The sequence below is a fragment of the Anabas testudineus genome, chromosome 8 (assembly GCF_900324465.2).
Source record: "Anabas testudineus chromosome 8, fAnaTes1.2, whole genome shotgun sequence".
NCBI lineage: Eukaryota > Metazoa > Chordata > Actinopteri > Anabantiformes > Anabantidae > Anabas > Anabas testudineus.
Window position 1 is genome coordinate 19,594,978 of NC_046617.1, and position 11,745 is coordinate 19,606,722.

Here is an 11,745-nt window from a genome sequence, read left to right on the forward strand (position 1 = left end):
CTGGGTTAGTTTCAATGTTCGTCTTCTGGCAACAACATAAAATCAGTCAAGTGAGTGCAGTTGACTGCAGTTATTAAATAACCCACCATGAGAGCCCCCGACCTCTCAGAGTTAACAGTAATAGCAAATTGATGCACACATATGGTCTGCACAGCAATATTGTTCCTGTAATGATGTGTATCTGCCACATTTATTCACCATTTCAAGGTCATGTTGATTTTCACATCAAAACAGTGAGAGCGGCGTGTTTTACAGACTGAGAGCATTTGAAGAGGGGGCAGATCAGGGGAGGAGAGATGAATGGAATAGATCAAAATGAGTCTGAGAATCAGAAATGAAAACAGATGGAACAGAATCGTCTGTTCTGGATTTATATGGATGGATTAAAGAACGGCAGAGTGTGTGTGTGTGTGTGTGTGTGTGTGTGTGTGTGTGTGTGTGTGTGTGTGTGCTATGCTCACAGTTGTGTGTGACTGCTGGGGTTGGATCATAAAGACTGACAGTCACACTGCTCGCAGAGGTCAGTGTGACGGCCAAAATCCTCCATCGCTCTCACTCTGTGATGAAGAGTAAAAGGGGCACAGATGGATAAAGGGGCAGGATGTTTCTTTCACCTTAGTCCATGAGGAAACTGAGGATAAAGCGAGAAGTTAAGAGAGACTGAAGGAGGTGAGTGCTTTTCTTATTCTTTGTTCAATATGAATTCACCGGTTGACGTCACAGAGCTCACAGGTTTTGGGTTGAGAGGTTCCATGGTGACAGCAATTTTCCCTACTTTCCCGTGATTTAGCCGTCTGTCTTCCCTCCAATTACCAGCACTGTGCTGATTTTCTGTCGCAGTCTTTTTATTCTTTAAATGTGATTAGTCATGTAAAACTGCTGGCTCCCCCGCACTTCCTCTTTCAAACACCTCACTAATCATCTCAGGCAATTGGGCAGAGCTGCTTCTCCTTGGAAACTAATAACATGCTGCTGGTATTTTTAGTGACATGCAAGAGTGGAAGTTTACCTAAAGTCATGGAGATTAACAAAAGCTTTAGCTACTCATTCACCTCTCGGATGTTTCATATACGGTGGTGGCATGTTGTTGTTTGACCGTGTCTCTCTCTCCATCCCTGCTTTTACTCCTGCAGCCTCCTCCTCTAAACCCCTTCACGATGGCCTTCCTGCAGCAGATGCGTTCCCCTCGCCTCTCCTTTATCCAGACGTTTGTGTCTCTCTTCCTGGGCAGCGTGGCCCTCATGTCCTCGTACTGGTGCGTGGGCAGACAGAAGGTGCCTAAGCCCCTCTGTTCGCCCACCAAACACAGCAACTGCATCCCCGTTCCCGGCGTGTCCAACTCCTCCAACATCCAGTTCTCCTGGGAGACGGGGGACGACCGCTTCGTCTTCCCCAAGTTTCACACCGGCCTGTTCATCACCTGTGAGGAGAACATCTACACAGACGCATGGGGTGAGAGCTGACGCACTGATGCGACACATGAGACAAAGTTTTAACGTTTAGAACAAGAGTTGTGCAAGAAAAGGTGAAAATAAAAGTCCTGTCTGCTCAGTTGGAAAAAAGATTCCTCAATGATCACAAAGCAAAGTTCAGTTTCTCTCCCAAGAAAAAAAAAGAGAGGTCAGATGTGTGATTAGTGATCCTGAGCAGGATTAAGCAGGAGAGGAAATTAATGAGAGAACATTGGAAGAAGTTTAAACAAAGCACTCATAGTACTGAGTAATACATGTGACCATGTTTGTAGTATGCAACTAGTATCATAGTGCTTTATAAGGGCTTTCATAAGCTGGTCATCTGTGCTGATCAGGCTTTGTGTGTGTGCTAGAGGATATTCCCAAGGTGAGATAAGGATCCACAGATAAACAGGAAATGAACAAATTGTATTGAAACTGTGGCACTAGTGTGGCACACGGTGAAATGGGCCACAGGAAGTGAGGAAATGCAAGGTGACAAAACGAATTGAGGTCTCAGGTGTGTTGTTTTCTATCTGTGCACGTGTGTGTGTGTGTGTGTGTGTGTGTGTGTGTGTGTGTGTGTGTGTGTGTGTGTGTGTTTGATGCTTGGCCCAAAGAGGATTATTATCAGTGTGTGCTCCGCTCACAGAGATTTAGACTCCAACAGCATGACTCAATTATGGATTAGAAACCCAGAGAGAGAAAGAGAGGTTAATAGGATTCACAAACATTCTGCAGCTGATTTGAAGGATCCAGTTTGAAGGATACTGAAGTTCAGCCAAACGCCTCAGCTGTCTGATGTGACGGATTCTATAAACCAGTGAGCATTTAGTAATTTACAGCGGATCATATGTTTGTGATCCACAGCAGTTAGTGACTAATCCACTAGCTCACATGAAGTGGAGAGTCTCAGTCCTAGTTATCTGAGAGGTCCCGCTCAGCGGCAACCAGACCTGCTTCAGGTTCTTGAAGAAGTTTCACGTCTCATCCAGATTAGTAACCTGCTGTTTAACCTCTGTTAGGTGTTAACACCTGATCGAGGTCACGAGTCGACGTGTGGAAGAGAAGCCGACCAACACACACCAACAGCACATCACTGGGCTCTGGAGCAGCTGTACTTCATGTTGAGCATCTTTATTTACCTGCTGAGCTCTGACTGGACGTTTCTTTCTGCCGCTGTCTGACACTGATGTCAGCGATTTGATCCGACAGCTCGTAGTGTCCCAGTAACTGAGGCAGGGTGGTCGGCTTTTCCTCTGGCTCTGTCATCATAGTATGAAGGTGGTGTCATACACCACCTCCTCTGTCAAGTGACTGTCGTTACAGTTTGACGGTGATGGCCTCCTTTACTCATCTTTCAAACCATCTACTTTTTCTGTCTTCACAAGTTGTTTCTAAAAAGACAGAAAGGCGTTTTTGTAAATGTGAAGTCGGTGAACATGTTTTCTCTGCTTTGTTTCTGTCGGCATCTGTTTCCTTAAGTCGCAGCTTGTGGAGCTTTTAGCCGCCGTTTAGAGCCACTCTGATTATTGCAGCTGCCATGAAAACACATTGGTAAACAAGCCACAAAGAAGCTTAACCAGCCTCAGAACCTGGTCTTTCCTGGGCGTCTTTTTTAAACTGATTTTATATACAGTGGTGGAGAATCAGCAACATTTAAAACAAGACACAGCGGCTGCATCATATTTTAAGACTGATCTGATGATCTGCCATGAGGTTACTGCAGGTCAACACTTTACACAGACGGTTACCTCAGTGTGGTTCACACAGTGTTTTCATATCCACAGGTTAGAAGGTGCTTTAACTCTTCTGTCACTGTAGTTAACGTCTTCATCTGCAGCGAGTTTCTAACTGTTTGTCTTTGTCTGTTGGTTCTTAGAGGAGAAGTGTCGAGGTTTTTACACGTTGACTCCGAGAGATGAAAAAGGTAACAGACCTTCCTCCAGTGTTACTGTGGCCTGTGTTCATCTGTCTCTGTGCTCAGCCTCTTCTCCTCCCTCCCCAGCGATGATGTGGCTGTCGCTATCCCTGGAGCTCATGTACATCGGCCTGCTGCTGGTCAGCTGCACGCTGCTGTCTGTGCAACTGTGTATCGGGGCCTGGTTTCCCTCCACACAGCGCTGGGGCCTCCTGCTCAACGCTTTCGCTGCAGTCTTCACGGTCCTCGGAGGTACACGGGTTTCTCCCCTGTTCTCAATCACACTGACTTTGGTCCGTCGAGCTGTTTTTGTGTTTACGCCCTGTGTGTCTTCAGGTCTGCTTGGGATGGTGGGTCACATGATGTACATGCAGGTGTTTCAGACCACTGCATCAATGGGACCAGAGGACTTCAAGCCCCACAGCTACGGCTACTCGTGGGCCTTCTAGTGAGTTCATTAACATTAAAATCACACACTACCTGTAAAACCCTGTGCTGGCAAACACTGAACAAGAGAGAGACAAATATTGGACAATAGATAAGAATGAATAGATTTAAAATTCCTCAACACTTGTGTAAGACGTCAATCTCACTTCTGCTCCACCTGTATCATCACTGGCTCAGTTTAATTTCAGTGTCCCAGATAGAAAGGAAAACGTGTTATAACATTTGAAGTTTAAATGTTTTCTGTTCTGAACACTGTCGTTGGATCATTGTCACTATCTGTGTTTGCATCACACTGAAAACACATCAGCTGTTTGTGGTAGAAATCTTTAACAAAGAGGGAAAGGAGGGACAGAAGAGGGTGGGTGGTGTTCCTTTGACTTGACTTGAAAGCATAAAAGAGGACTTCTTGCCCCCCCTCCCCGTTTGTCTCCATCAGTGTGGCCTGGTTTGCCTTCACCGTCTGCATGTCCGCCGGCGTCTCCACTCTCAACAACTACACCAAGAAGGTCCTGATGGTGGGGCCCAGGCGGAGCTCCGGCCTCAACCCCTGCAGCTTCAGCTGGTTCCTGCCTCCGGCCCCTTACTACACCCCTCCCAACCCCACCATGCCCCTGGCCTGTCCCCCGTCTCCCCCTAGGATCTCCCACCTGTCTCCTTACTACGATCCCCCACCAGGTGTGGTACCCGCCTCCACTCCGAGGCTCACGCACTCCCACTCTTTTCCTCTCTCCAACTCCGACTCCTTCCCTCCTCCACCTTCCCATCCGGCACCTGCGTCCCCGTTCCACCGCCTTTCCCTCCCCTCCCCATCTCCATCACCCCCCCCATCTGCCTTTGTCCACATTCTCCCGGGACACCAGGAGAACCACTATGATCCAGGGGAGGACTACAGCACACTTTGATCGGTTAATCCAGACTGGAGTCTGTTCAGTTTTCTATTTGTATCAGCAAGTCACTGACTGAATCATTGTCAACAAGACAACAAGACTTCTACCACCAATAAAGATCAGTGAGCCTGTTCCAGGAGAAGCCGTGCAGCCCCCACCATGACGCTGCCTCCACCGTTCTTCTCAGACTGGATCATGAGCAGATCGTTCTTCTCCCGTACCTCCACCTTTCTCTCGCGTTAGCCGAGCTTAATCTTTGCCTCATCAGTGAAGAAAACTTTGTTCCAGCTCATTTAGATCCTCTAAAGCTTCACAACCAGTGTCACAGGTAAAAAGACTCTCCTGTCAGTTTTGGGGGGGTCTGACACAAAAGGTGCTAAACTCCGTGTTGTTGAGTATGTCTCGATACCAAGAAATAAAATCTTAAAGGGTTTAAACACAAATGTCTTCATTGCATAGAAAACATATGTGAGTTGTCCTCTTCAAATATTTGGAGGCGACTGTGTCTGGAAATCTGTGAGATACATGTAGTGGAGTAAAAAGAAAAAGTAAATGGAAATACTGAAAAACGGTACTTGAGAAAATATACTCAAAAAAAAGATGAAAACACTTCAATAACTGGTTGAAAATCAAGTTTAATATTGTAAAAATCATCAACTATAACAAAAATAAAACAGCGTTAGACATACAGAGCATTTGGGAATCAAAATATATTTACACATTATATCTCTATAACAGTCAAGGAAGCCGTCTTTCTGTCACACCACGTGGAAACAGATGATTTCAGTGAAGATATGTGGAAAGGCTGAGATATTATACATTAGTATATGGTTCGGTTTACCAGCAGACAGGATTATTGATTAATTTAATAAAGTTTTATACATATAGCATGAGTGTAACTGAAAATAGTTATCTATGATATATTTACTTTGACTTTGTTCTTTACTTAAACCTTTCTCAAACAACTATGTCAGTACAGTAATGTAGTGTCACCGTTCCTGTGCAGGCTCCTCGTGCAGTGCTTTATTTGGCAGTGGACGTTAACACTAAAACCAGTCTGATCACAAATAAGCACAAAACAAACTCAGACTGTTTGACGTCATTGATTTTACACTTTTTATCTTTGCACAGTCTTAGAATTAGATCACTCACAAATCTACAACATGTGATGTACAAACAGATTTTTAAGACTTTTAACACTTCGATTTTCCAAAGTGGTGGCAACACATTGTAGTTACACTCTGTTTAATTAGTGGCACATTACACAACATCATACCGGAACAGAGGAATGAAATAACATGTATGAACTAACTAACTAATTTAATAATGAAAAAACAATAAACTAAAATCATAAAGTCGCCCCTTTTCATCCAACACTCATTTAACAATACAAACATGTACATTACATTAAAAGACCACAGATTTGACTCTTCAACCTCATTTTGTCAGAAGCCAGAAACACTGATGGATCTTAATTTATCAGAGCATCTTTTAAACTTTTGTTGTAATAACAATTAGAAATCCAGCTCTAACTGTGGGTTGAGAAGACGCTCAAACACAGCTGTGACTGATTGAGTCGGCCTTGTTCTGTAGAAATAACCAAACATCTGTAAACAGGCTCAATTAGTCACCGCTTATTTGAGCGGATCAATACGTCTGCTGTACTGTATCTATAGCTGAATTTACACTAGCAGCTCAAATCTGATGTCCGGATGTGAACACTAACCCACTAACTACTAAACTGAGATTTTAGCTGAAAGAGTAGATCCAGCCACAGATGTTGGGATGGTTGGAGCTAGCTCTAGTGTCCTTCTCACGCAGTCTTCTTGCGTAGCACAAAGTAAATGATGGAGGAGATGAACGTGAGCGCAAAAGAGATCCATGCCAGGATGAAGCAGTGACCATACCAACCGTTCTCCTGGAGGTGGAAGCGGTCTGTGTAGATGGAGGCTGCGATCATGATGCACAGGCCTGGAGCGAAGGAAACATGGGCATCAGAATGAGGAGAGCAACAGGTGGGGCTCAGACACAGAGAGAAAGAAGACACTGGAGTCTATGACACAGAAAATACTCACAGGCAACGAACTGAAAGATGCCAGAGATGGTGAACCTCTTTCCTTTCTCGAGGGTGAAGAGCTGAGCCACGAACACAAAGATGCCCAGGATGGAGAATATACAGGCGAGGATTGAGGTGGCCTGCACTGCCTGGAGGTAATCTGCAGGGGGAGCCAGAGAGAGAGAGCTGCTCAGTGAAACAGGCTGTGTGTGTGTGTGTGTGTGTGTGTGTGTGTGATGAGGGAGTATCCTAAATACGTGCTGCATATCAAAGTGACACACCCGGAGCGGTGACACTGTGTAAAAGAATTCAGTCAGACAGTTGTGGTGCGGAGTGGTGGGAATATTATGTTCAAACATCCCATAATTATTGTGCACAACATCCAACAGTGCAGCATGTATAAAACTCAGGACATAGTGTTTCAGTGTTTCTACGCTATTTTATCTCTTTACACGCCAGCGTCATGTTTAGTTTGCTGCGTTGAATAAAGGCGATCGTGTCACCAGGTGATTCACCTTCACGTTGAGGAGGAAGTAACGTGTTTCACGTGTTATCAATGTGTTTTAACACGTGTTGGTTTCACATCATCTGAAGGTTTGTATTAAACGCTCTCTCACGTTATTAGGTGACAGTATCCTTTAAAGGCCTTGAAAACACACTTTCTCCTTCAGCTTCTCACTATCAGTGTTTTCCTTTACTCTTCTTTGCTTCTCTTGGTGGTTTGAAGTTAGAAAAAGCTCGAGATCATCTTGATATATTGTAAAAAGCCATGAATCCTTGTTCTCCACATATTTGAATAGGGCTCTTTTAGTTGGATCATCATTGTTCTTCTTTGCAGCGGTTTAATGACTGAAACCAGCTGGCGGCAGCTAATTTTAATTTTTTTGGTCGATATTAATTTCCTTCAGACTTGTTAAATGTGTCTACATGAAGATGTTTACTTCAGTTTGGTTGTGGTCATCGATGAATGAATATTGAAGGTTTTAGAGAAAGATTTTAGCTGTTTTGAATGAATAGAAGTTAATTCAGTTCATCGTTCTCTTACCTTGTGGGTACGTAGAGCCTGTGGGGAGGTCGGTGAAGTTCCACTTTCCATTTTGCAGCACCCACCGGGCCCACACATCCGTGGAGATGGTGTCAGTTACCCACCAGGCCTGAGGGGATGGCAGAGATTTAACATTTCAAATCATATTACAGGTTCTCTCGCACTGAACCCTTTTACGTGAAAAAGGAAATTAAACGAGTTAATTCAAAAGGAATCAGAACAATCTGGAGAATTCGAAGCTGAGATTGTAAACGCAAGAGTGTGTGTGTGTGTGTTTTCAGCCAGTGTTCTGATACTTATCAGGGGGAAACCTGCAGGCCTAAAGCATGACAATCAGATGGAGGAATGCACCATTTCACTCTGATATCGAACAGTCACATATTTCCATAAGCATGAACAGCATGCACATACTGCAGTTTCTATCAGTGGCACTGGGTGACATCACTGTGGCCAGTTTATCTGTCAGCTAGAAATGTGGAGTATGTGGCCCTGAGAGGAACTGTCAACCACTAACAGAGAAGGAATGAAGGCCTCGAGTGATGGAGCACAGGTGAGCAGCTGAGAACTTATCAGCCGTGACTCTGCTGCATGTCAGCATGCACATAACTCCTCAGCACTGTCAGTTTAACACTCGAACAAGGGAGGAAGGGATTATTGTGGAGCAATAAGGCCTCCAGGCTGCGAGGGAAAGTAGCTGTGTGATGTGGCTTTGGGCTCTGTGCAGGAGAGGGGAAGGTGGTGCATGGTGGACGTATCTGGAAATAAAACTCCAACAATGAAAAGGAAGCAAAATCACCAAACCCAGTGTTACTTACATTGTCAATGGTAGCCACCAGGAGGAGGACGATGCCGATGATGTGAAGGATAAAAATGGCAGCGAGAAGAATCAGCATGATGATGGTGCTGCAGAGAGGGAGGTGCAAAGAGAAAACTTGTTACACCACTTTCCACCCTTCATTATACAGGATGAATATAACCAGAGGGCAAACTCATATTCAAACTAAAATAAAAGGCACGCACACCAGACAGACAGGGAGAGCAGCTTATACGAGCAGAAAGAATCAAATATGGTCTCAGAAAGGCAACGTCAGGCACACACACACACACACACACACACACACACACAAACATGTTCATAAACACACTCGTACACAGCAGCAGAGCGAGGCCAAAACCTGGCACCCACTCAGGGCGTGGCCTTGCAACTTCTAATTACTCTGAGTTACAGCTTAAGTGTTCCCAGTGAAATGAATGCAAATAGACTGAACCTTAATGTTCACATCAAGAAAAACAGAGCAGGGAAGTGCAGGTGAACGGACACCAGTGAACAATGGAGTTTATCCTCGAGTAAACACACAGCAAACTGCTGGTAACCAGAGGCAGAGAGTGTTAAGAAGGGAAGTTCGTCACGACTGGATGAGTTTGGACTTGTCTGGTGCTTTCACGAAAACCCGCCACTCCTTAAAATAACTGTACTGAATACCTGCTCTGGCCCACGCCCAATCCCACCTGGGTTTGAAGTGCAGGACGCGATCACACTCAGTGGCCCCAAAACTCAAACTACTTCGAAGTAGTTTTAAGAAAACTCCAGGCCCCCAGTCTGCACGGGGCTTCGTCCTGTCAGTCGTATCAGGTCGATCAGTCATTTGATCAGCAGATACTTCTATTTCTCTGCCGAGGCCGCGCTGGGTGTAAGAGGCACATCTGGAATGTGCTTGTTCTCTCCATCGTAAAGGAGTGGTCAAGGGTTGGGTCGCTCACACCGACACGCAGCCCCACACACAAACAGACCAGGGACGCACGGAGACACGTGATCATGCTCCAAGCATCGGAACACGATTTAGTGTTTCCCACTTTTCATCTGCTTCAAACTAAAAGGCGAAAGATCCAGTTTGCAAATATTTGCTGTGGATCATTTGTGCCTGAAGCTCTGAGAGCACAAACGCTCTCGAGTTGTCTTTTGCCACATGACTGAACTTTAATGAACAACTTCTGTGTGGGAACAAAAACGAGCGACAGATGCTTTAATCTAAAACACACGTGTAGAATCGTGAGGCTGAATATTTCCCCAAATCTCTGCTGAAAGCACAATGTGTCACCTGCTGCTGCTGGGTTCTGGCCTGGATGTGGCATTTTTTCCATTACACCAAACAGAATACTTGTGGCTCAGGCTGGAGCCAAAAATCCAGTAAACAAGCAGAGAGTTCTGAGTCTTTCCTGCAGTTTAACATTCAAACTAATCGTCTGATTACAGCAACTGCTGCACGGACACATCTGGAAAGCTGCCTCACCTGCTCAGTAATGAAGGAGTTATGTTGGAGGTGCACACACACACACACACACACACACACCTGCTTTTCTCATCATTATTCACTTGTTTTCTATAAAACTAACAACTACTGCAGCAGAAGTGCAGGACGGCTGCATCAGCTCCAAACACAGTTTTAACACTTTGAACCAAATAAAGAGAAACGAGTCTCTGACTTACTGTTTGACGACTCCGGGTCTCTTCAAGTCTTATTCCTCCTGCTCTCGGGGCACACTAATTTCAGACTCTGTCTAAATGCACAAACTCTAGTAACTAACCCCTCCGCCCACTTTGACCCTGCCCTCTTAAGTCCACACCCCACAGCACTGCCGAGCCTCTCAGACTCACTTCCTCTTCTTCTCGCCCTCTACTCGTTGTTCCCAGTCCCACCCTCTGTTTCTCTCTGTGTACTTCTCACATGGGGGCAGGCTCTAGATTTTCCTTATGTGTTTGGTGTCTCATGTCTTTGTCACTCAGCCGATGATGGCGATTTTCTCTGGGAGGGCAGCAGATGACTCACTGATGTTTGAGATGGGAACTCCCATAACACTGAGCATTATTGACATTGAGCTACGCACGCTGCCATGGCGACAGACTGCAGCCCGGCCCAGTCACAATCCCACCGTCGCTGTTGCACATACACCAAACTCCAGGGCATGAGCTCATGCACCTACAAGCAGCGGTATCTTCCTGATCACCACCCTCCGTCTTTTCCTGCTTCTGTTACAGAGGAAGCAATTTCAGGTTGAAGGAATGTTGTTGGTTGTGAGGAGAAAAAAAAAAGTGGAGGCAAGTCGTAGCTTGAGTGAGAAAGTCGAAGGTAGTGAGAAATAAAGGTGGTGAGAGAGGAACTGAGAAGGGTCTGGAGACATTTCACACTGCTGTGAGTTCATTAATTATCAGTGTGTCATCTGCCGCACATCACGTGTGGTAGTTTAGTTAGAGGCTGTCGCTGCTGTTTTTACGCCTCAAACAGTCCTTCCACCTTTAAATTGATGGATTTTATGAAACATTTTAAACATGTTATTTTTATAGCTTTTATTTTTTATTGTGATGTGAACATTTGTCCCATATAGTTTATAGATCTTAGCAGTGGCTCCATTCATGTCAGTGTATGTTAGATTACTGATGTATTAATGTTGCATCTTTTACATATAGTAATTATATTTTAATAATAATGATATTATTCATATTTATTGATTGGCCTTTGTGGAAACTGCTGTTGATCAGATGCAGTAGATGATGATGTTACTGTGGAGTTCTGATATTGGCTCCGTTTACAGACGACTGTTCTACCAACTCAGTATTACTGGGTACCATGTGAATTTCACACCAGTCTTATTATTATACTGACTTTTGTATTATTAATTAGATTCCAATAAGCAGCCAGTAATCAAAGTAATTTAAACGTACAAACTGTACTTTTGTGCATGAATGAAAAGTAAAATCTGGATTCAAACTACATCATAATAAAACATTTGGATTTGAAACGCGGTTGGATTTCTGTAGCATATGACGCATCACTGGGGCAGCGTGCAAATCAGCGTCTCACAGCTCATCATCTCTAATAATAAATTCCCTCGCTAAGAGAGGAAGAAGGATTTTAAAGGAAGAGTACTGATGTCCTCAG

General features: G+C 44.6%; 2 protein-coding genes across 2 annotated transcripts; one reads left to right on the forward strand and one right to left on the reverse strand.

Moving 5' to 3' along the window:
- Nucleotides 1–534: 534 nt before the first annotated feature.
- LOC113157847 (germ cell-specific gene 1-like protein) lies at nucleotides 535–5,085 on the forward strand. Its single transcript, XM_026353476.1, has 6 exons — nucleotides 535–669; nucleotides 1,134–1,452; nucleotides 3,334–3,381; nucleotides 3,460–3,624; nucleotides 3,709–3,820; nucleotides 4,256–5,085. Exons 2-6 carry the CDS (start codon nucleotides 1,158–1,160, stop codon nucleotides 4,719–4,721), a joined length of 1,086 nt encoding a protein of 361 aa, XP_026209261.1. The 5' UTR covers nucleotides 535–669; nucleotides 1,134–1,157; the 3' UTR covers nucleotides 4,722–5,085.
- Nucleotides 5,086–5,321: 236 nt separating this feature from the next.
- On the reverse strand, nucleotides 5,322–10,444 carry LOC113160502 (epithelial membrane protein 2-like). Its single transcript, XM_026357798.1, has 5 exons — nucleotides 10,296–10,444; nucleotides 8,623–8,710; nucleotides 7,808–7,916; nucleotides 6,782–6,922; nucleotides 5,322–6,677 (listed from the first exon to the last, which is right to left on the reverse strand). Exons 2-5 carry the CDS (start codon nucleotides 8,698–8,700, stop codon nucleotides 6,520–6,522), a joined length of 486 nt encoding a protein of 161 aa, XP_026213583.1. The 5' UTR covers nucleotides 8,701–8,710; nucleotides 10,296–10,444; the 3' UTR covers nucleotides 5,322–6,519.
- Between the last annotated feature and the right edge of the window lie 1,301 nt (nucleotides 10,445–11,745).

Excerpts from the sequence above, each read along its gene's own strand:
- LOC113157847 (XM_026353476.1), top strand. The coding sequence starts at position 1,158 with ATGGCCTTCCTGCAGCAGATGCGTTCCCCTCGCCTCTCCTTTATCCAG. Across the intron at positions 3,625-3,708 it reads AGTCTTCACGGTCCTCGGAG|GTCTGCTTGGGATGGTGGGT; the intron begins GTACACGGGTTT and ends GTGTGTCTTCAG. Across the intron at positions 3,821-4,255 it reads GGCTACTCGTGGGCCTTCTA|TGTGGCCTGGTTTGCCTTCA; the intron begins GTGAGTTCATTA and ends TGTCTCCATCAG.
- LOC113160502 (XM_026357798.1), bottom strand. The coding sequence starts at position 8,700 with ATGCTGATTCTTCTCGCTGCCATTTTTATCCTTCACATCATCGGCATC. Across the intron at positions 6,923-7,807 it reads AGGCTCTACGTACCCACAAG|ATTACCTCCAGGCAGTGCAG; the intron begins GTAAGAGAACGA and ends CTCCCCCTGCAG. Across the intron at positions 6,678-6,781 it reads CATCTTTCAGTTCGTTGCCT|GCCTGTGCATCATGATCGCA; the intron begins GTGAGTATTTTC and ends CCTTCGCTCCAG.